The sequence below is a fragment of the Martes martes genome (assembly GCF_963455335.1).
Source record: "Martes martes genome assembly, chromosome: 1".
Taxonomy (NCBI): domain Eukaryota; kingdom Metazoa; phylum Chordata; class Mammalia; order Carnivora; family Mustelidae; genus Martes; species Martes martes.
In genome coordinates this window covers 183,569,941-183,594,081 of record NC_137888.1, presented here as the reverse complement: position 1 = coordinate 183,594,081, position 24,141 = coordinate 183,569,941, and the positions used below count along the sequence as shown (strand labels likewise).

The 24,141-nt window shown below is 46.1% G+C and overlaps 1 protein-coding gene across 1 annotated transcript in view; it reads right to left on the bottom strand.

The window, feature by feature from the left end:
• Positions 1 to 16,062, bottom strand: part of LRIG1 (leucine rich repeats and immunoglobulin like domains 1) — a 110,474-nt gene extending 94,412 nt beyond the window's left edge. The window contains exon 1 of the mRNA XM_080801945.1: positions 15,215 to 16,062. Coding sequence (XP_080658071.1) covers positions 15,215 to 15,432 — 218 coding nt within the window. The 5' untranslated portion in view covers positions 15,433 to 16,062. The remainder of the gene's footprint in view (positions 1 to 15,214) is intronic.
• Positions 16,063 to 24,141: the final 8,079 nt, after the last annotated feature.

The following is a 24,141-nucleotide window of genomic DNA, read 5'->3' as shown; positions in this document are numbered from 1 at the left end:
ACAAAACATGGAGGACAGCAGCCGGGTTTGGCCCACCTGCTAAGGACAGCCACCAGAAATCCGGAAGGGAAGCAATGCCCGAGGACCCCATGTGGGAGAGAGGCCACATGTGGTGCCCAAACTGAACAGGAGTTTCGGTAACAACACTTGGATTTGGGATTTAAAAGTCACCTTCCCACAACAGAGGGGCAAAAAACAGTTGACTCTTACTGGGGTTCAGAAATTGCCTATCTTTTTACTTCGACTTTCCATTCTTCCAAGTCTTTCAACACTAATATTTGGTGGGGAATAGAGGATACTATCAAACAGATAAGGTATATTTAGAAAATATACAGACAGATGAGCCCCTGGGAGGATTAAATTATCCTAAGTGCTTGGAAAATATATCTCTATAGGATTTATAGGACCACACAGAAGGAACACCAGCATAGAATGAACACCAGTGGCTCTGTCTACATCAATATCTGTATTCAACATACAAGGTGGGCCAGATTCTAGAAATACAATGGTAGGTCAGACACAAAACCAGCCCCTGCTTTCAGGAGCTTACAGATGAGTGGGGGCGTCAGAGGGCAGTCAACTCAACACTTCTCTATAAAGCACTAGAGAGTTCTCAAGGCAGAATTCTAACCCAGCAGGAAGGTCAGAAAGGGTTTGCAAGAGAAGAGACAGCTAAGGTGGGATGAGGAGGAGTTGGCAATGCAAAGAGGGAAGAACATTTCTCCAGGCTGAGAGAAGGGGATGTGAGGGATGGGACACAGGCGGTATTCCAAGGGCATGGAAAAAGTCCCCTGTGGTGGCCAGGACCCATAGGAAGAAACAATGAATGCTGGAGAGGTGGGTGGAGAGCCAGAGCTTTAGGCAGTGGGAATTTCATATTCCAGTGTGTGACTCTGCAGTGACCCTGTGGCTGGCAGGGGGAGCAAAATAGAGGAAGAAAATCTCCCTATGCCCCCTAAAGTCTGCCTACCACAAACAAATAGTATAGAAGAAGAGTTGAATATAAAATGTATCCTACAAAACCACTGAGGAATTCTCCCTTTCCTCCTTCCGTCTTCTCCTGCTGGGGTCTTTTTTTTTTTTTATTTTTATTTTTTAAACATAAAGAGTGGGGGCCAGTGGGTCACTGGTGACCATCGCAGTCTCCCAGGACCACATGTATCTCCCAAGGCTGCAGATCTCAAGGCATGCCAAGGATTTCGGGCGGAATATAAACTCCATCAGCAGGCTAAACTGTTTATATGTTCTTGAGTTAAAAATACACCACTCAGGTCACCGTTAACACCAGGGCCTTATCACCAAGGCTGTTTGTAAGCTAGCTACACAAGGCCAGCCTATGACTCGCCCATCTTTTAAATGTGCCTCAGTCTACAAATTGTCTAATGATCCATCAGTGAGATTATGGTAAAGCCACCAAATATACACGCATTTGAGAAAAACACTTTCCAAACCCAAGGATACTTTACTGTTTATAAATAGTTTACTTTTTTGATCCCCGAGCATATAATATTCGCAGTTGCTCCAGAAACCAAAGAAACATGGAATGGGAACACAAACCACAACCTAAGAGAAACAATAAACAACAGATGGTGAGACATATGTGCCTGCTACCACCCCCTTCACCAAAGGGGCACACCAAAAATGGATTCTGACACATGAGTCTACCAATGAAGACGCACGCTCTTCAAGATCACATTCGAGACACCATTTATGGAACACAGGCAGCTTAGCAGGAACTGTGCTCGGTGCGTTAGGCCCCCAAGAGTTGAAGGACCCATCCTGAGCCTCAAGGAACACACAGACTTGAAAAGGAAGCAAGAGAAACACAAGAAAACAAACGGTACTAGTTTTCACCATGGTCATTCTCAATTCCGGCATGGAGGGTCAGGTCTGAGCCCTAACTGTGGCAATGGCAAGACCCCGGGCAAGTCAGCCAACCGCTCCGGGCCTCGCGGATAATGCAGAGGTATTACACTTCATGGAGGTAAGATGATAATTATGTTAAAGGACAGGATTCCGAGTGCAAAAATGTAAACTACTCTCACTGCCTGAGTTATAGCAAGAGTAGCTAACTTTCCTCAAGCTTCTGCTGTGTGTTAGGCCCTCCTCTAAAAATTACAGATTACTTCCATTTTGTCCTCATAACAAGTAGTGAGGCTTACCTCCTGATTACCCTCGACTAAGGTAAGAGGAAGCGGAGTCAACTGCCTAAGATCACCCAGGCAGCCAGGACATCAGAGACACCACTCTGACCGTTGTGTCACCTACCAACATGGCTGCTTTATCCCCATTGCCACACGTGTGGAACAGGGGTGGGGGGGCCCTCTGTGGAGGATAAGGACGCGGTGTTATCTTTCCCAGCAGCCCCCAAAACCCTGCACTGTTCTGGGCTCTTCACTGGTGAACATGGCATGAACCTATCTGAAGTGTTCAAGACAAATGCTTAAGTTTAAGTTCAGACCCACGTCACATTTGCCCTAACTAGTGACTCTTGTGAGTTGATGTTTACAAAAAATTTTAAAAGGTCATGTGTCTCGAAACAAAGGGGAGGGGTCCCCATAAATAAGTGTGGCTGTCAGGCTGCTTTCCATATACGGGCAAGTCTATTTTCGGTATCATAATCCCAATGTCCAATGATGCTGCCAATTTCACCTCAATGCTCGTTTTTTTAAAAACTCTTGACTAGAATTTTCCAACTACACTGTAACTTTAAGCTTTTGTGTTTCTTCTGCATTTAAAAAGAATGCCATTTCCCAATATATAACTCCCAGATGTAGAATTCACAGATGATTCATCTTGCAGAACAAGTGTTCGGAGACATCGGCTCCAAATAGAGGAAAAACTTGGAATTCCCTTCTCCCTCAAAATAAGAACTCGCCTGGATCTGCTCTGCTCAACAAAGTTTGTTTTCAATTATATTTCCAAATTCTTTTAACAATAACTGCATGGCGTCTGGCACCAACACATCTGATTCTTTGAAGTGGTTCTCAGTCAGAAAGGAGAAAATAAGGAGGAAGGGGAAGCGAAGGGAGGACCATCCAAAACTTTTGTTTTAGGTCAGAGGGTCTCTTCAAACATTCGCCCTGACATAGAAAATCAGACAAACCACAAGGTATGACTTCTCACTGAAGATCCATACCGCAAGGAGCACTCACCTCTGAATCTACCCCTTTACTCAGCACAAACGCCAGACGGGAAAACAGCCACAGCACCAAGGAAATGGCCTTTTACTCTTTATATCTAAATTCCCAAAACACCTCTGTTAAGTCCTCCACACAGGTCGTAATCACACTTTAGGGGGTAAACCTCAGGAACCCTCTGAGAAACAATGGAAACACGGGATCCTTTCTGCCCAGAGAAGATGTACCTCGCCCCAAGAAAGAAAAGTCACAGGGCAAAAAACATGTAATGGCCAGGAGACTCCTAGGTACGTGAATCGAACCACCCCTTCTGCTTTCAAATCAAAGTGGAGGAAGAAGCCTGAGAGGGGACTGGATAAAAATATAGAGTGAACAAAGTCAAGTGAAAAACAGAGAGAATGTCTGACATGGACAAGAGAGGCTCACAGAAGGATGGGAAGAGTGTTTGGTCTATTTTGATCTTGGAAAGCACATGAAAAAAAGGCCATCTTTAGGTCTTAAAAGGGGAATGCTTAAAAAAAAAAATTCTAGTCCTTTGGACTATCTCCTTTAGTCCTAAAGTAGTCCCTAATTCCTGTTAAACTTCTGTCAACAAGTTCCAAACCACTAATTGTGCCTCCAAATTCACTGCCTTTTAGCTGTCTCCCCAAACAGGGTTCCAAATTCCAAGCATTTGTTCTAGAGAAAAAAAAAAAAAAATCCAAAGCTTCCACCTTATGACAATTTCCATGACAAAGAATGAGTGGAAAGAAGAGAAAAGTCCAAGAATTGTCACTGAAGGCACTAACAGACTCCAGGTGGAAGAAAGGGAGATACTCGGACCACAGAAAATAGAAACGTCTAGATTTTGCATGATAAATAAAGACCTTGAGGGTCTGGTGATGACAGGATCACAATTTTTAAGAACAGCGTCTGACCAAGAGCAAACTAATAAAAACACAGGCAGATGGGTAGCTTTGGTATTAACCTGACCAAAAAAAGAGCAAGAGACAGGGGCACCTGGGTGGCTCAGTGGGTTAAAGCCTCTGCCTTCGGCTCAGGTCATGGTCTCAGGGTCCAGGAATCGAGCCCCGCATTGGGCTCTCTGCTCAGTGGGGGAGCCTGCTTCCTCCTCTCTCTCTCTGCCTGCCTCTCTGCCTACCTGTGAGCTCTGTCAAATAAATAAACAAACTCTTTAAAAAAAAAAAAAAAAAGCAAGAGACAGACTTTGAAAGTGGAGTAACCACACCACTGGACTGTACATATCAGGCTGTTGTGTTTCTACCTTAAAAGATACACACAGAACATCTCCTGGTAAAAGGGTTAAAGCGCCTCTGATACCCACCATGTTCCCACCCTGGAGAACCAGCTCAGAAAGGACAGACCAGGTGATGTGCAGCTGCCCTTCCTCTGGAAGGTACTACTGAGATCCATCACAGATGGCCCCTCTAGAAACCTAAGTCAGTTGACCAGCATCACTCACAAGGTTACTCATCCCAAGTACGCACGGACAGCCTGCTCGAAAGACAAGCTGCCCGCAGTGGCCCCAAGAAAAGCAGAGATAAGCAACTCTTTGGAAAAACATGCCATTAATTCATTTGCTTTTTTTTTTTTACCTAAATCTTAAAAAAGCTAAATTAAAGATCTAAAGTAGGTCTACTCAAGCTTCCAAAATTTTCTTTGAGTTTTCCAAAGGGAAAAAAAGAGGCAAAGGTCAAAGAAAGAAATACCATGGAATATTCGCTCTGCTTCAATAACGCCTACAAGCCCACTCCTTCAGAGTCCCCATGCACACCCTATTTCCCTTTGTTGCCCAGGGTGTCCATCTGAGGATTCCACTCAGAACTGCCAAACATACAAAGATCCCTTTTAAAGAAGCATCCTAGACACACAGATCAGTTTTCTAATTCTTACCATCCAAAAAGTAGTAACCTTATTCCCTCTTTGCTTCAATTAGGATAAAATCATAAACCTGAAAATAAAGAGTCTTAGAAGTCATACAACCTTCTCCAGAAAGGAAATTAATTCATTAGCCCAAGGTCACACTGCCGATCGGGGCAGAGCTGGGACAAAACTCCAAGGTCTCCTGATAGCCAGCCATGGGCTATTTTTTCATTCTACCACATATCTGCCTTCAGAGCTTTAAGAAAATTAATTTCTCCTTTTGGTTCACTAGTTTTTATCCCTCTTTGGTCATGAACCTCTTTACGGAGCTTCATGAAAATGTAGCCTCCTTTCTGTCCAGAAAGACGCACTGAATGCCAAGATTTATGATATAATAAATTTCCCTAGACCACCCCCACCCCGACAAATAATATTTGAGGTCAGCCAGTCTTTATTTTAGGACAGTCTGGAATTCAATATAATTTAATCATTTCTAAGCACTGTTTCAAATGAACTTGTGAAAGAACTCAAAAACCTCCAAAGAAGAGTTCCTGATTTTTCTCTTGGGCAGAGCACAGCCCTCGATGAGGTCAAATCACCCATGGCCAAGAGTCCTACCCAGACACCGAATCTGAGAAAACATTCAAAGGAATTTGGGATGAGGCAGGCCTGACCAGCTCCACAACACTTCAGTTTGCTCTCTGGATCTCCTCCTCCGGAGACGGAAGGAAACCCCGGCCCCTGCAAGCGGCAGCATCCGCATGCATCCATCACCTCACTACATCAACCAGCTTCCTGGAAGCAAGGAGCTCTTCTGGCTGTTTATAAGTTTTGCAAGCACTGGGAGCCTGTGTGCCAGAAACTCAGACCAGCCCAGGTGGAGGGAGGAAATCACTGACCAAAAAAATAAAATAAAATAATAATAATAATTAAAAATAAAATGCAAACTACAACTGTTCTCCCAATTCACAGAACGGAAATTAAATTCACAGCCAAAATTTCTTGATTCTATGTTTTTCTCCCCATATACTTTCCTTAAACCGTCTGGCATGTGCTTCCACCTTTCCAAAGGTAGACTCCATTGTAAGATGGTATACAATCAAATATATACATTCAATTAAGCTTACTATGTCCAAGAGTTTCACCTGACCGCTGTGGGCAGCTTTTCAAACCACTGAACACCCCATAATCGAAATGGAATTCGATTTTCACAAACAGAATATGGAAATCATTCCACAAACCAGGATGAGCGAAGGGAACTTGGGCAACAGTGGAGCTCCCATTCAGATTCCTAATGAAGTGGCGGTCAGCGTAAAATCGCCAAGGGTCTCTCCTAAAGAATGCCACCAGTGTAGACTTCGGAGGAACTAAACCATGGACTTCTACAGAAAAGAACAAAACAAAACCATTCTGCAGCTACTTGAAGGAAAGCATTTTCAAGACTGTGAAGTTTAAATCAAGCACAGAGGGTTCCAGGAACCTAGTTCTTTGCTTTTGGAGGATTTTCTTACAGGGTGCCTCTCACTCTATTTAAAGCTGCCTCAAGGAGCCACAGCTGGAGGGTCAGGCCTTACAAAGTAAACAACAGTTAACTCAGTTCAGACTCAAGCCCTGACTACACCCAGCAGCGAACTACCCCTCTGTTAGCCAACAATATCAGAAATACCACTTTTTAAATGACCCAATTGTTCACTAATGGCTTCTAATCAGCAATTAATAGCATCATAGAAACATCCCGATTCAGAGCAACAAGGGGAGAGGGGATAGTTCATCAGAACTGCACACTTTTGCCAAAGGACTGTAGGACCAAAGAACTTTCAAAGCACCTCCCATAAGAAGGGGGCGGGGTGGGGGGGAGACCTATTCTAAGAACATACAAATTCAGAACACACACGGTAGGTGCTCAATAAACATTCTGTAAATATATAGCTTAACCAAGATTCCTTTTGGGAAAACATACTTACGTGGTGACTTTTTTTTCAAAAGTTGTTCAAATTCACATTTCTTAAAACCACTCCTTAGTGAACTGTATAGTATGTGAATTACATCTGGATAAAGCTGTTCGTAACAATAAAAATACCCGATACGGTCACACATGACCATGAAAGGGGAGAAATGTGTTGGGGCATCGATCACCCAGGAGCCGTGGGTTGACTGTTCAAGCTGGTGGACGGGACAGAGAGCTCACTACTGATCCCACACACTTGTAGAGAGTTCTGCTATCTCCTTAATAAAAAGGAAAGAAAAAACACCCTAAGCCAACAGACATAAGTTTGTTTTTTTAAAGCACCTGGCTGCACATTCAGATTAAAAAAAAAAATCAGACTCTTCAGATCTTCTCACAAGAGAAAGAAATTATACGTGCAACAGTGTATTCCCTGGTCAGCTGGTAACCTTCCCCCAGCAGGCAGAGCCCAGGCCTGCCACTTTCTCTCTGTTCAGCCCAAAGTGCCAATGCCTGAGACATAAACGCTTTCAAACAGAGAGCTCTGCAACTAGAAGGTCTGGAACGAAAGCAGGATTATCTGTCCCCCAGTTCAGAAGTGCTCTTTCCTTCTCACTGTATGTAACAGGTATCATCAAGTAGGTAATCCAGAGAGAGAGGGAATTTATCAGGGCAACGTACGCTCTAAGATAAGTGACAAATTATTTGAATGACAGATTATACACTGGTGGAAGAAGCAAAGGACAGGAATTAGGGGTGGGGGGGACACTTGCTAAATGCTGCATAAAGGGGTCTTAGAAGATGATGATGTGAATTTTTTTTTAATCATCCTAAAAAAAAATCTTTCATTATTTCCACCCTGCTTCTCAACAACTAGATAATTCTGCTTGTTGGATAGACCCATACTCATTTCATTCACTGCCTTCCTAATAATGACACCTTGAGAAAAAAAAAAAAAAAAGGGAAGAAAACCCTGGAGATCTTAGAAGATTAGAGACCTGTGCACCCCAGAAGTTTAAAGAATAATCAATGCAAAGTGCTTCAAAACAGACAGGCCATGCTTTCTTTAAACTCTCTGAATGCCACCTTCTGCCAAGACAAACTGAACAAGCAGTGATTGGAACCTGCATCCTGGTTCATAAGGAAACCAAGGTGTATTAGGACCTGCAGAGATGAACGGATTGGTTGTTCACACAATGGGCTTTACCGGTTATGCCAGATTAAATAGTAATAAAGACGCCAACAATCGTGGCCGTTCCTGTGGGCAAGCCTGTGAATCATGGCCATTCACTGGGGAAGGGATGCTGGTCCAGGTGCAGAAGGAAAGAGAGCCAATGGCTTTTCAGGCGGCATCCCTGCCAGACGCCTCCGAAGACCCCGTGCTAACCACCCGCATCCCATACAATTCAACGACAAACCAACCAAAACAAATGAAAAATGTCACCGCACTCCAGCTCTCTGTATCCAGCCCAACAATCAACTTGTCTCACCCCTCGTCCACCCTCAAATATTTCCAGAGAGAAATGGGTACAGCACAGCGTTTGGAGGGCCTCAGAGTCTGTAACCTAACCCTTGTCTGGAAGAGCGCACCTGCATTTTTCCGAGCTATTGACCAAGAGGCACGACCTGCATCTCGGTGGGGTTCAGTTTCAATGAAACCAGGGAAATAATAGGATAAAATTATTAGTTTAAGGGCCTCTCACTTCTCTGCCTTCTTCCCACACCCACCTCCCAAAGGATAATTCTAAATAGACAGAAGTATTTGCACAACTGGAATACGTTTATAAACCACCTCAATAATTTTTGCTAATTGTATAATTTGTATAATTTGCTGCAACTGTTCACGGCTTCCCTGCCTGCCCGCCAGGTTGGTCTGAGATTCCCAAGGGCACATGAAGTGCTACTTGTTTCACTTTATACGTGATCGCCAAAACCTTCAGGAGAGAAGGCTGTGTGGGACGTGAGCCCTGCCACGTGCCCATTTCAAAACAGGCCTCCGTTTCAGAGATGTTGGCTCTTCCGAGGGAGCCCTTGTCACCAGCAAATCTGATGTGAAGGGACTGGCCATGAGAAGATGCAAAATTTGAGTTACTGGGGCTTTCATTCACCTCTGACCTAGGCTCCAGAACCATCAGTGAGTGGACAGACGCACATGGAGGAAGTGGGCCAAACACATGTGTATCTAACTCTGTCCTCTCAGCGGCTGCCGCACAAAATATTATGATTCCCTTTTTAGAGAGGAAGGATGGAGATTCGCCCCACAGCACACGGGAGCTGTGGGGTGGTGGAGCCAGGGATGGCCGCTAGAAATCACCTTCATCCTCTTCATCACTATTTCCTAGTGAAGGGTGTGTGCTGGGCGTGATCACCAGGGATGAGGGCATCCACATGCGGAACAGTAGCAGTGAAGAAAGCTTCACCCTCAACCACTCTTCTCCCCATCAATAACCCAAGCCAATACCCAGGACAGGGAACGCTCATTTTGAGGACAAAGACAACAACAGGACAGAGGACACAAAGACCATGAAACCCAGCGAGAGGGAGGAACAGTTTTTTAAGAAATTGAGTGACTTTTGTAAATATGCAAAACATACTCGGATAGAAGCCACATATAAAGTATCAGATTATATAAAATGTAATGATATAGAAACATATAAAGCAAAAAGCCTTTTGATAAGAAAAGTGCAGAAGCATACCCCCTCCAAAAACAAAAACAAGGATACAAATTGGCAACTTCCAATTAGACTACAGACAAACCACAATTTTCATTTTTTTGACAATCTTGATTGATCTATTCATTTTGCTTCATGCCAATAATGGTCATGTATGAAGTTTTTCAGTTGAAACTTTCTCAATGGAATTGGCCGGTGAAACTGGTAAGTCTGTACTACTAAACTCTACAGTTAATAAAAAAATAAGTGCAGGTTCCAAGAGGGTAAACTATTGTGAAAATTTTAACCTCTGGTCTTCAAAGCCCTACTTCTTCCCACGGGGAGATATGAACAGATCTGAGCTTCTTACTGATTCTCAGACTTTAACTTGCTGCAAAAGCCTTAGACAATCACATTACTGACACACAACATGAACTGTAGCCATGAGGCAGATGGAAGGGACCGCATAGGCTCAAGGTCATGCTTAAGTCATAGAAAAACACCACTAACAGTCCCTGAGTTTCCCCAGGCCAAAGAACATTGGGGATTTTTAGATATTTCCCCTTCTCTGCCTGGGAATTTTTCCTCCACCCCCTCCTCCCTCCTGTCTCAAGACAATGCCTTCAGCCTTTGAAACTGCATCCATTGTAAACAGCTCAGAATATTAACACAGCCCGGAGTCCCGTTGGCTTTTAAAAGACCCCCAGGGTTTCAAATTGCAGTTGCTGAGGAGGGGGAAGGTCCCCAGTGAGTAAATGTCACCAAGCTCTTTCAAAAGGAGTTGAAAATTAGGCTTGCTCGGGAAACTTAAAGTCCTTCAACCTATGGGGTAAATCAGAAGAATCCCTTTGAGTTTTAAACAAATGGCGAGAAAGAAGAAAAGACCATGGTACAACCAACATCCATTATTACTTACAGAGACTATGAATTCAATGAATCCCTTTTCCAGACTTCTCTCTCCTGTGGATGTCATCTTTAAAATAATCATAGGCTATGTTAAACAACCTCCCTTCCCCTGGCTAACAGGCCTTCAGGGTTTCAGCAGGTGCACAGAACTGGGCCAGGTGCATTGTTAAGTGACACAAAACCCTAGTGGCTCTCTCACATTCCTGTCCACCCTGAAAGGGAGGATGCTGAACAGCCTTTGCACCAAGGAGATACTTCTGCGAATGGGGGAGAGGCCCTTTCATTGCGAGCCCAGTGTCTGAGGGAGAGAAAGGTCAGCCAGAGGCCATCCCAACTAGCGCAGGGCAGGCTGCGCGGGGAACCCAGGCAAAGACGTGAGCACCGCAGGGAGAGAAACCTTCAGCCAGAGGAGCAGAGCGAGAGTGCCGGGATGTCCGGACATCCAGTGGGAACCAGCTCTTAATACACTACATTGAATCATCTTCATTTTTTTGGAGATGATAAATCATTCTGGACAATACATTCCAAAGTCCAAAGTCTATGAAATCTACTGACCAATGTAATTATGGAAAGAGGTATTTTTTAAAAAATAATCCCTGGGAAAGGGGGCATGAACAGTTCTGACATATCCTAAAGGCAAGAGGGACACTGTGTGCCAACACAGTTCACTTATATGGAAACTTGGGAGTCTCCATATACTTCCTAATTTCACAGTATTCAAAAATTTGGATTTGAGAGCTATAATTTCATATCAGAAGGACTCAAATAGTGTGTCTTTCTCTCAGGGCAACTGATTTTATTCACCAGACTTCCCTTACTCAAAGCAGGTATCAGAGAACTAGTAACTGACAAGTGCTCTGTCTTGGAGGGGAAGGGAGGGCCAGGCTTCTGACACCTGTTGCAAAGAAAAGGACTCTGAGCCCAAGCTAAATGTCCCTAAAACTCTGAAGGCACTTGTACCTTTCAGATTTTCTGCCATTAACCCATGTTTAAAAAGGTTCCCTAATCCAAACAACCCTTTGTCTGTCCTTATAAATCGGAAGATGTTCAAGGTCTGCTGAGTTCTTCGTAAGTTATACAGGGACACAAAGAGGAAAATGGGCAGAAGGGAAGACCTCAGGACCATCCTGACAATAATCAACTTCTTACACACATATACACACACGCGTGCGCGCGCGCACACACGAAAAAATCTCAGTTGAGTTTCTGGAAGAATTTGGTCATCATCACTTTAAATCTAATTTGCATAAACAGGATGGGAAGTATTTTCCAAATCCTTAATTCACAACACCCTGCACACCTGGCCCTTCCAGCACAGCTGTAAAATTTGAAAGACAAAGGCCCTCTTTGCTTCACAACTACAATGGCAACCTCTGGCTGGTGTTTAATTTCTAATGGGATCTGGAGCACCACTTTTCATGCCAAAAACAAGGTTAGGTTTAAGCACCTGGGTTTGGTACTGCAAATACATAAGGGGACATAATACAAAGAGACCCAAATCAATACACTCATCTTAATATGGCTCAGGATAACCACACTTGGGAGTCCTTGAGTGAAAGTCCGTGCTTTCAAAAGCTAGTCGTCTCTTGCCCTCCCCCACTTGCCCCCCCCCCAGTAAGAATGACTGAGAACCCGGATTTGTTCCTCCAGGGCCTGCCCTCCTTCCTTCCTATCACAGTCATAGGAGCTACCATTCAGCCCCAGAACAGTTACACTAGCAACATACTGTGCTCAACTTTATGCCACAGGGAAAAAGTCTAAGGTAAATTCTATTTAATGCTGCTTCAACAGCTTCTCAAGCCCTGCTCTGAAAAATAATTTCAAAGAAAGCAAACATCTAAGTTCTAAGAAGTTCAACTTCTTCTAAGGTTCTGGGAAGTTGGAATAAGGCTTGGCAGTGCTTGGTGCTTTTATGAATGTGCTGGTTGGACTATGCCAATCTCACCTACGTAATGGGATGGCAGACTCAGTAATGGCTCAACTACTACAACCGTAAGTTATTGTGCTGAAGGAGTTATCCTCAGGCCCCAGGAATGAATGTATTTTCCCTTCTACCACTGCCATTCCATTTTTTTTTTTTCTATTCAAACTGCATTTACATTCACTATTACAAAGTTTTACTTTCCGTATGCTAGGACTAGGAGCAACTCCAAAATTAGATGCACTGTTTACAAAGGGAAAAAAAAAATTTCCATAAAGCCACAGGTCCCCTTCTATCTCAAACCCACGGCCTGAAATTGTTTGAACTAGCTGCAGTAAATCTAGTTCATGGGGTTATAAATGGGCTCAAAGCATTTTCTAGACACAATGGACTCGGAGGGTGTAAACTTGGTGAAACTACAAGATATTTTATTATATACAGAGACTTTCTCCCCTAAAGTCTTGCTGAATCACAGCCAGGAATATAAACGGTATAAAAATCCCGATGGAAAACTCAGAATAAGACTAATGACTTAAATGGAGAAATCTGGTCTAGAAAACACACACACACACACACACACCCCACTTCATTTTTCTTAATCGGAAAAAAATGATTTCACAAATATTTTTCAAAAGATACCCATTTAGTAGTGAACATGGTACTGCCACATGCTAATCTGAAATCACCATTCACATCTCAAAATCTAATTGGTTAACACCATAATCAGTATGACCAAATCTACTGAAGCTCAAAATACCCAGTTTGGTATTTATTGGTCATCAAATGTGTGAGTAAAAGGGAAAAGACTGCAATTTTAAAGGTATTTATGTCATGTGAAATGTCACTCCTAGGCAACAGCAAGCCCAAAAAATGGCCAGTAGTTTTGCTCCAAAATTAAAGGCCAAGGCAAAGTGGATCTTGTGACCATAGGGAAGTACAAAGAAGGGGACACCCTGTCCTCTCGGCGAAGTCACCACTTCTGAACTAAGTGCCTTCCCCACCGTGCCACTGACATATGGCACTGATAGTCATTCTTCCACAGGTGAACACTTCAGAAGTTATTCTCATTCTGCCCACATGATTTTCTATTTTAAAAACCACCTTAGGAATATGTAAAGGGAAAACCACAATACCCCAGACTGCCCCCAAGTAAATAAAACACTTGCTACTGGCAATGCTGGGCTCTGTCTCCCACTACGGAATAGCCACTGCCTGTGTTAACCCCTCCCACCCCCGCTGTCCACTGGTTTTCACTAAGTCTGTGAATCCCAAAGAAGAAGCAGAGAAGTGCCGAGAAAGCTAACCCCAACAAAAGTCCAGCTTCCAAACTCTGCAGTACCTGATCAACAGGCAACGTGTAGTGGGGTCCAAGTGACAAATGTGTGCCCTATTTTCAGAGGTACCCGATCTTCACATGGGAAAGGAATCAACTTCTCTTCTTTCCCCTCACAGCAGCCAGATACCCAGACCATATTTTCTTAGATGAAGCCACAGGTGTTGGTTAAAACTTGTGTCACCAGTTTTCTCATTTTTAAACGGTGAATGTCATGCCTGAGGTTATTCCCCTGCCCCTCTATGTTCTGGAAAAGATGTCCAATCATTCAACTGAAAAGAAGACGATTCAAGCTAGGTCTTTTCTGGAAGGTACTAACAGTTCTGCAGAGATGCTAATTACTGATAACTGGAGAGGATTTTTGACTCAGGAACCAGATTTCTTAGAAGTAGAAGAAAGGGTATTACATCCTCCCATGTTTATAGAAGTCTAAAGCAGTTTCTTCCCCGCCCCCGGCCAAACATCCTATAAGTAGGGTCCCACTAAGTCCTGATAGGCCAAAATCCTGACAGCACAGTAAAGAGCCTCTTTCAGGTGAAACAAACAGCTTAAACCAACCATGTCCCTGGCACCCTCTCCTGAAGTAGCACCACTCCAAAACCAATTTGCACATTTACAGAGGAGAAATGCTCAAGTGTGAGCTCCAGCCCACAGGATCATCAAGCCCAACAGGGGCCCTAAGACATAGACAGGAAGGGTCTGAAACACAGTTCCCCAGTGCCCATCAGGTGGAAAGGGACTGCCACAGCCTCCGCGGTCACAGATCCAAGAACTTTCAAAGCCCCCAAACCTGGGGGTCCTCCATGGAGGGCTGTCTTCCACCCCGGCCAGAGCCAAGTCGGGGCACCAAGGTCCTGGGGGACTAGGAGGCTGCTACACACGTACTCTCGCTAATAAATAATGTAAATGGAAGACTGGAGCCAAGAGTCACCTTCCCTCCTTACCCACTGGAAGGCCAAGGAGCTCAGACACCAAAGAGTTGGGTTACAGGAGCGGAAAAAGAGAAACACATACCCGCAGACCCCAGACAGACTTCCTCACACTCTCCCTTCCAGATGTTTCCCACTCTCCACCCACACACAGACACACAAACACACTCGCCTCCACTCTTCCTTCACATTTCCCTCACCTCCAGACTCCCTACTCACTACCCTCGTGATCTTCTCAAGCCTCAGGGCCCATTCACCTTCACACCCCCACAACCCACTCCCGCTCACCCTCACACCCCAAAACCTTTGCTCACTCACCTCCGCACCACCCCACGAGGCACACTCTTTTCTCCTCCGGAGCCCCATGTACGACCTCACCACTACGAACCCATGCTCACAGTCCTCAGCCCATACAACTTTACACACACGCACACCCCTCAGCCCGCACCCCCATCCCGGGTAAGCACCCCGGCCGCCCCGTCTCCCAGTGACAGCGCCCGGGGCTCCGGGGGAGGGCGGCACTCACAGGCTCCGCGTCCAGGCGGGCAGGTCCCCGGGCAGCGCCGCTAAACCGCGCCCGCCGCAGTCCAGCGAGTCCCCCGCGCAAGTGCAGGCGGCAGCGCAGGGCGGTCGAGGGTCGGCTGCCGCCGTCGCCGGCCCCAGCCGAAGCAGCAGCAGCAGCCACAGGAGAGGACAGGGCGAGCGGCGCTGGGCCCCGAACGCTACCCGGACCGGCCGCGCCATCTTGTCTGGAGCGCGCGGCGAACTCCGGGCGCGGGGACTGCGAGGTCCCGGACGACCGCAGAGGCGGGCCGGTCCGCGGGGACTCCGCTCGGCACTAGGCTCCGCGCCGGGGCATGGCCGCCGGCACAAGTTTCCCCCGCTGCCGCGGCTCTGGCGCTCAGCGGGCCCCCGGTGCCCGGGCCGCTCCGCAGCGCCCGGCTGGGGCCGCGAGCCCCGCGCCCATCCGGGCCGACCCGGCTGGACTCTCTGCGAAGCCCACGGATCCGGGCAAGAGCTGCTCCGCCGACGCTCCTTGTCCTCCCGCCGCGCTCCTGGCCGGCTCCGGAGCCCCCGCGCACGCCAAGTGTCGCCGCCGTCCGCCCAGGGCAGTGCTGCCGCCGCTGCTGCACGGAAAGCGCTCAGCCCCGCAGCCTGAACTGCGCGCCCGAATGCATCTTCCTCTCGGCTCGAGGCGCCCAGCAGCAGACCCGGGGCTGGACGGCGCGGTCACCCCCGCACTGCTCCGAGGGCCCCGTGCGCCTCACTGTCCCAGCGCCGCAGGCAGAGCGCGCGCGCGCAGTTCCGGGCTGTGCTCCGCTGCTCAGCGCGGCGAGAACCCCGCCGACCTCGCGGCGGAACAATCAGCCGCTCGCCGCTGGCCTCCGGGCCGCCCAGCCCCGGCGGGTCCCCGAGGCCCCGCCCCCGGCCGCTCGCCCTCACACACCCCCTGGGCTCCGCGCCCCGCGGCCTCCTGCCGGCCCACGTTGGATGCTTTGCAACAGCGCCGTGCCACGCCTCCTGCCTACTGCTCATTGGCTGCCGGAGACCAGGGCGACCGGCCCGGAGAGCCATTGGGGCGCCCGGCGTGATCCCGCCCTCCCGCCTCTCCGGCCACCCCGCCCCACTCTCTTTTCCCACCCAAGGTGTGAAGGGCGGGGGAACTGGGAGGAGAAAGGGAGAGGCGGCCTCTGACTCTTAAAGGGGACGTGCTGTCTGTTAGCGGAGAAGCAGGATGCTGGCTGGGGAGAGAAGGCGAGACGTGCCCTCTGGGTCTAGGGGAGGAGAGAAAGTTGATTAAGAGGGTAACGCCTCCGTTTTGCAGTTGTCTGGGCACAAGGTTACTTCTCTTCTCCCCTGGCTGTAAATAGGGACGGAATATACAGCAAATCTGTACCCACTTTCCAGGCGCCCTCCAGGAGCAAAGACACAGATTTTAAAACTTCGCAAATTTCCTACCAGTTGGGGTTATCTTTAGTTATCTCATTAGGGGTGGCCGCCTTCCTCTTCGCACAACTTGGAGCTCCTTTTTGCTCCTGACTTGGCCGTGACCTCTTAAATCCAGCAATATGTCCTCGATTACCAAAAGGAGAGTGTACTGCAGAAACCAAGTCTCAAAGGTGCACACACTCCCACCCCACTCCCACCCTAGTTAGTTAAATAAAGAGTACTCTGAAAATGTTCCAGCCTTCCATGAAGAGTTGCTTTGTATGCTCACTTGTTTAAATCAGAGTCTTTTCAAGCCAGTTTTCAAGAGACAGAGTAGAAAGAAAAATAGTGATTGTTACAAATCTTCTAACTTTAGCCCTTACAAGTTGGAACATAGTAGCCATGTGTTATGACTGCATCCAAACCGTTAAGGCCCAGCGCGCGCGTGCGCGCGCGCACACACACACACACACACACACACACACACACCCGAGAAAGGGAAAAGATTAGCCCAGTAATATATAGCTGCCCCTCTGGGCATTTTGGTTTGCTGGTGTCTCATGCTCCTTTCCAAGCGTATGCAAGTTTCTAGCAAAACTGCACACACTGTCAGGGCAATAAAGCAAGTCCAGTCTGTCAAAAAGCATTTGCTCCAGCAAATGAAATCTGACTTGTGTTTTATGGAAACGGAGGAGAGATGCCCCTCGGAAGGAATAAGCAAAAACATTTTTAAAGGGTTTTGTTCCATATTTGATGTCTTCTAAGGGGATTGTCTTAATTGAAATGTTAAACTTTCCCTCAGCCCAGAAGAGTGTCTCTTTTCTTTTAACTGAAATTGGGTTTGGGCTTGGTTACCTGGTGGTTACTGGTTTCATTTCTTCTTATTCCCTCCTACCCCTTTTTCTCCCCCCCCAACCGCCACCTCTTTTGATTAGGTATGCTATCAGATAATGATACCTCATTTCTCTCTCTCTCTCTTTTTTTGGATGAGCTCATCAGTGATGCCCAAAGCAATGCTCAAATATATGTATAAATCAATCCAAATATGGTTCCCAAGAAATATTATCAGAAAAATGTTGCACCTGACCCCATTCTACCCAGGGCTTTAACCAGCTTTTATGTTTCATTTCTAATCCACATAAACATACATCTTCCATCTGGACAAGAAGAAATGTATCTCTTTGTTGTAATGTCTTTGGACAAAATAAGAATAAGCCAAGGAATGGAATTTGAAGGACCCCCAAGTTTATGAGGTCCTCTATGTCAGTGTTTCTTAAGATTTGCAAGAGCAAGGAACACAAAACAGTAATTTAATATAAACTACTCATGAACACTTCCTTAAAAGAAACTGTCAGATCCTCCTGGCCTCACCCCCACCCCCAAATGAAACAACATATGCTGCAAAAAGAAATTGAACTCCTTGAACCTCTTAAGCTGCTGACCTAAAATGATGTTTCAGGTCTGTTCCATTAGAAGTATTGTAAAATGGGTATTTATTGTCAGATGTTTCCCAAATGTTTGTGGGTGTACCCCTGCGATGCTCTTTGGGGACCCTGAAGTTCTGGAGGTTGGGTTTGAGAATCTGCAAGGTAGGGGTGTGCCTACAAATTTAAAGCATCCCCTGTGGTCTAGTTACCACGCAGCCAGAGAGAAGAATTCCAAAACCAAGGAACACTTGGGGGGACTGGGCGCCTGAGCCTTGGCAGTTCCTCTCGTCTACAACAGAGCATGAAGTCATGTCTGCTCCCCATACCATGTATGGAAGTTTGCCCACATACTAGCAACCTGCTTGTGATTGAAAGGAGAGTGTGGGCTTGGAGAGCAGTGATGTCGGGCTCAGGAGAGAATCCATTATCTGTGGCCACAACCTAAGATCAAGGAAACCTGAACAATGACAGCAATGGCAAATTTCTAAGGGAGTCCGTGTCCCTGCTTATCAAAGAGGAAGTCTTGGCACACTCGGCACCGGGCGACAGTGGATTTGGGGACTCTGGGCCCTCATTTTCCTCTGCAGCCATTTTCACAATTTTAAAGTTTTTTATTCCTTGAAGAGGTCACCCAGGGATTTTAAGATTTCTGGTTCATTTTAATCTACCAGTGATTAAATTTTTAATCTACCACAATCTAAACTCTGGGGTTAGCATGGAGTCAAATCCCCAGTGAGAACCACTATAAGTCTTTCTTAAATACAGAAGCCCTAGCAGTTAAGCATCTTAACCCATTGAAAAAGAGGAACCTCAACATTTAGATAACCTGAAATCACCAAGTGGGGAGAGAAGCAAATGATAAGAATAACAAGAAAGCAGGTTGATCGTGGGAATTTAACACAAATTCCATAGGACCAAATTATGGCAATCTATTACAGTTCTAGGTGGTGGTAATTGCTGGTTTTATAGAACACCGAGATTCAGAAGTGCTTTCTCACTGTTAGAAGAGGCTTTCTATCATGTTCCCTACTTTAGAAGAGCATTAGGGCAGTAGTCAAAAGACTTGGACGCTAGCCAGGCCTCATTACCCATGAAACCTTTCCTTAAGCCTCAGTTTTCTCAAATGGAAAACAAAGATAATGGTACTTCCAACCTGAATGCTAAGACAGTTAGGGAAGAATCCATTTTGATATAGGGCACAGGGGGCAATATAAACCGTTTAGGGCTACCTACCTGTAAGGCTGATTTTTTAAAAGATTTTATTTATTTATTGGACAGAGATCACAAGTAGGCAGAGAGGCAGGCAGAGAGAGAGGAAGGGAAGCAGGCTCCCTGCTGAGCAGAGAGCCCGATGCGGGGCTCGATCCCAGGACCCTGGGATCATGACCTGAGCCGAAGGCAGAGGCTTTCACCCACTGAGCCACCCAGGCACCCCAAGGCTGATTTTTAAAGTGGTTTTGAATCGTGAGACTGGAAAAAAATCGAAGAGTCCGTATACATACTATAGATGGAAAATTTCAGTAGGTGCTTTCAGCATCAAGGTTTTTTTCCTCAGGAATGCCGCAAAGGGTTAATAATTACCTATAAAACCCCTAAAGACTTGCAGGGTGATGACAGCTCTGCTCTGAGCCTGTTTTGTATCTCTCTTCCAAGGAAAATAAAGCTGTGTACTCATTAACTCCTTCCTCGCAATAATCTTGTCAAGGAGATGGATTGGTGGAGAAGGTAAGAGAGGAAGCCAATGAGTCAGGGGACGGACTGTAAGAAGAAGCCATTTTGAGACTTCCCTGTCCCCGATTCCAGCATTCTCCTTGGGTGGAGTGGGGATGAGGTGTGTTTGGTGAAGCAATCTCTTGCTGTTGGAATATTGGTTAATGCCCAAACGGTGCCAAGCTGCTGTTGCTTCATTTCCATAGAAAGAACGCTCAGCTGCAACCCTGCCCCCTTCTACAGAGTGGCATCAACTGGGGTCCCAAACCAGTAGAGTCCACCTTCTGCCGTAAACAAACCTGCACACCTGTCCTTGCCTTGTGCATTGGCAACTGGAACTGGTCCACTGAGAGGATAAAGAAAAATTTTATGGGGCGCCTGGGTGGCTCAGTGGGTTAAAGCCTTTGCCTTCGGCTCGGGTCATGATCCTGAGGTCCTGGGATCGAACCCCGCAGCCCCGCATCGGGCTCTCTGCTCAGCAGGGGGCCTACTTCCCCCTCTCTCTCTGCATGCCTCTCTGCCTACTTGTGATCTCTGTCAAATAAATAAATAAAATCTTAAAAAATAAAAATAAAAATAAAAATTTTATGAAAGCTTGTCAGCATTTCAAAATTCTGAGTCTGCAATGAAGGTCCGTATAAGAAGCAGTCTCTTAGCTTCGGTGATGAAGAGGAGTGCTAATAACATCATCGTGAAGGATCACCTCTCACCCTCCCTCGGCTGCCTGTCCAACTGTCACTTGGGGCAGTACGTCAAAGGGGAGGGGGCGGAAAATCATAGTTTATATATTATTGCCAGCAACTCAGCAGCAACACTCCCATGTATACAAAGAACAGCACATTTATCATAACTTACAATAATAATCTTCATGAAGTCATATACCTTATATTTTTCAAAGCAATTCACATCATAACAACAGCCACCATTTACTGAGCACTTATTATGTGTCTGTCAGTTGGCTGAGTGTTTCATATACTTTTTTCACTGGGGTTGATGTTGAGAAAAATGCTCAAGGCCACACAAGCCCATAAGTGGTAAGGCCAAGATTCCAAGCCAGCTCTGTGGACACCAAAGATCCATTATGCCATTTGAGCCTCATACATTTTGAAGATGACAGTTGTTATTGTTCCCACCTTATACATGAGAAAGCTGAGGTTAAATGATTGTGTCAATGTCACACAGGATCAGGAATAAATAGAAACTTCTTCTTCTTTTTTTTTTTTTTTTAAGATTGTATTTATTTATTCCAGAGAGAGAGAGTGAGAGCATGTGGCAGGAGGGGCAGAGGGAGAAGGAAAAGCAGACTCTGCTGAGCACAGAGCCCAACACAGGGCTCCATCTCAGGACCCTGAGATCATGACCTGAGCCGAAACAAAGAGTCAGATGCTTCAGCGACTGAGCCACCCAGGTACCTATAAAAAAGAACCTTTTATTTTTCTTTTTAGAAGATTTTATTTATTTATTGTTCAGAGAGAGAGAGAGAGAGAGAGAGAGAAAGAGAGGGCACAAGAAGGGGGAGTGGCAGGCAGAGGGAGAAGCAGGTTCCCCACTGAGCAAAGAGTCCAATGTGGGACCTGATCCCAGGATCTTGAGATTATGACCTGAGCCAAAGGCAGAAGGTGAACCAGCTGAGCCACCCAGGCACCCAACAGAACCTTTTTAAAATCAAAGTCCCATCTCGTCCATCACCACACATGCTTGATACTCAATACACATCTTAAGAGATGCATCATGATGTTCGCTTCTCAAGGATTTTGTGAAGATGGATATAATTTCTTTCCTTTTCCGTACTTGCTAATAGCTTTCCAGAATTTTCTCTTTGATTAATAATCTAAAAATTTTAACAATAAATATATTGGCCTCTCCCCCACCAACACGGTGATACTTGTACAGTTATAAAGGTTAATATTTACTGAGCACTTACTACACCCTGGACATTATTCCACATGATGGCTTACCTCCAGTCAAGTCCCAGGAGGGACTCTGAGGTAGGCACCATAAAGATCAGTTCATAACGGAGATACTGAGACTCAGGTCAATCCAATTACCCAAGCCACATCCTAGTTAGGGGTTGAATCAAGACCCCAAAGCCTGTGTCTGTCACCCAGCTGCTTCCTTACTATTCTCTATTTGAATTATTTTTGGCGTTTATTTCTACTCTAGACCAGTGGCTCCTGAAGTTTAGAGCCTGAGTCTGCCCTGTCTTGGTATTCCTGCTGTCTAGCATATCAGGCTCATGGGAAGCACAGACACAGCATTCGCAGGGAATGCTGCCTGCTCGGCAAGGAAGGACACCTAATTAGGTCCCCCTGCCCCAACACACACACACCTCTTCAACAAGCCCATCTTCAAACATGTGCACTAGCAGCAACAACGTCACTGTGACTGTCCGCCCCTGTCCCGGACCCACTGGCTCAGGATCTGCCTTTTAACAAGGCTCCTGGGTGACTCAGTTGCACACTTAAAACTTAAGACGCCCAGGTCACCGCAGGTACCCCACATAGACCTCTCCTCGTGACTTTCTCCCCCAGTGCTGCCGCAAGCAGGGGCCCTTTGCACTTTATGTATTTCTCTGCCCCTGCGTGCATATTTACGTTTTCCACATTTTCACAAGCTCTTAATAAAATAATTTCAAAAATATCGGCAAGCATGTGGTTGGCATTATTGCCCTTCACCGAGAGCATTCGAAACATCTGCTGCCCTTGAGACTTTGGTAAAGTCCTCTCGTGCCATTCACCTCTCTCGTTCTTTGAGATGCGTTCAGACTAATTAGAAGCATTTGAGAATTTTATGGGCTGTTATATCGGTTTCCAAAAGGGCAGTTGGGTTTTTGACACATTTAAAATTTATCACAAACATAGAGACTGATACATATTATGCGCTTTTCGCTGTCATTTTTATCCTTCAGTTACCTTGTTTACGTAATCATTTAAGTATCCTTATTTTCTTTTTTTTTTTTAAAGATTTTATTTATTTATTTGACAGACAGAGATCACAAGTAGGCAGAGAGGCAGGCAGAGAGAGAGGAGGAAGCAGGCTCCCCGCGGAGCAGAGAGCCCGACGCGGGGTTTGATCCCAGCACTCTGGGATCATGACCTGAGCTGAAGGCAGAGGCTTTAACCCACTGAGCCACCCAGGTGCCCCAAGTGTCCTTATTTTCCTGAGGGAGTTCTGACACTCTTCTTGAATTTAGATGCTATAAATCAAAGAAACGTCTTGGTCTCGTCACTAGACACCCCTAACCTCCCCAGCCCCAAAAAACCACTATTCTTTCTAACTTGAAGTGCACAAAGATGCAGAGGAGACGAGCATGTAGATTAATCATCTCCAGAGATGGTCATCAATAATTTCTCCCATCAAGAGGCGGAGTATATATCCCTTCTCCCCTTGAATCCAGGAGGGCTTATGACTTATTTCGACCAACAGAATGTGCTAGAAGTATCGTTGCCCGTTCTGATTCTAGCAGCTTCCACTCCTGCGCTCTTCCTACCCTAAGCTACCACGGAAAGAAACCCAGTCTGTCCTCTGAAACATAAAAGCCCTGGAGGATAAGAGGCCATGAGGAGTGGGAGGCCGTGAGGGAGAAAACAAAACCGGGCAGCTCAGCCAAGAACCAGCACCATTATCCCAGACACTGGAGTGACGCCATCTTGGAGCTGTCAGCTCAGGGCAGCCTTCAGCTAAACACAACTACAAGGATGGAACTAGCTGGCACCGCCAGAACAGAGACAACCCATCCCCCCCATCGCCGAGCCTCACCCAAATTCCAGACCCACAAAATGGAAACCAACGAAAATGGACCTTGGTGTAAGCCACTCAGTTCTGGGGTGATTTGTTACACAGCCACAGAGACCTGAGGCAACAGGTGTGGCTAAGTGGATATGCAATAAAACACGAGTAGATTTTTTTAGGGGAATAAAGTCTAATCACATAAACCTGTCATTAGGAGTGTCACAAAAATTAGTGTTATCAGTTGACCTTCCTGACACATGTGTCAGGGTCCTTGATTGAGGGCCGCAGGCCGACCAGCAGATGCGCTTGAACAAAGCTACGCGGATAGTACGTATCTGGTTCTTCAGCAGGCTACAAAATGAGCTCCCTTCCTCCTCCCCTGGAAACAGGTATGAGAGAAACACACAGCATCTGCTTATTCAAAAAAAAAGGTCAGTTCTCCCACGTAGAGCTGCCAGCAAAGTAAAGAAACTGGTTGAATGGATGAAATAATTGAAGCCCTGTTACATTCTTCCTAAAAATATCAGATGAGGTTTAATGTTGTTTGCCCTCCTTTTCATAAAAGACGCAAGGAAGAATCTCAAAAAATGGAAGCCCAGCCATAAAACCCACATTGAAATATGGATTTGGGGGACAGCATGACTGGTTGGGGGTG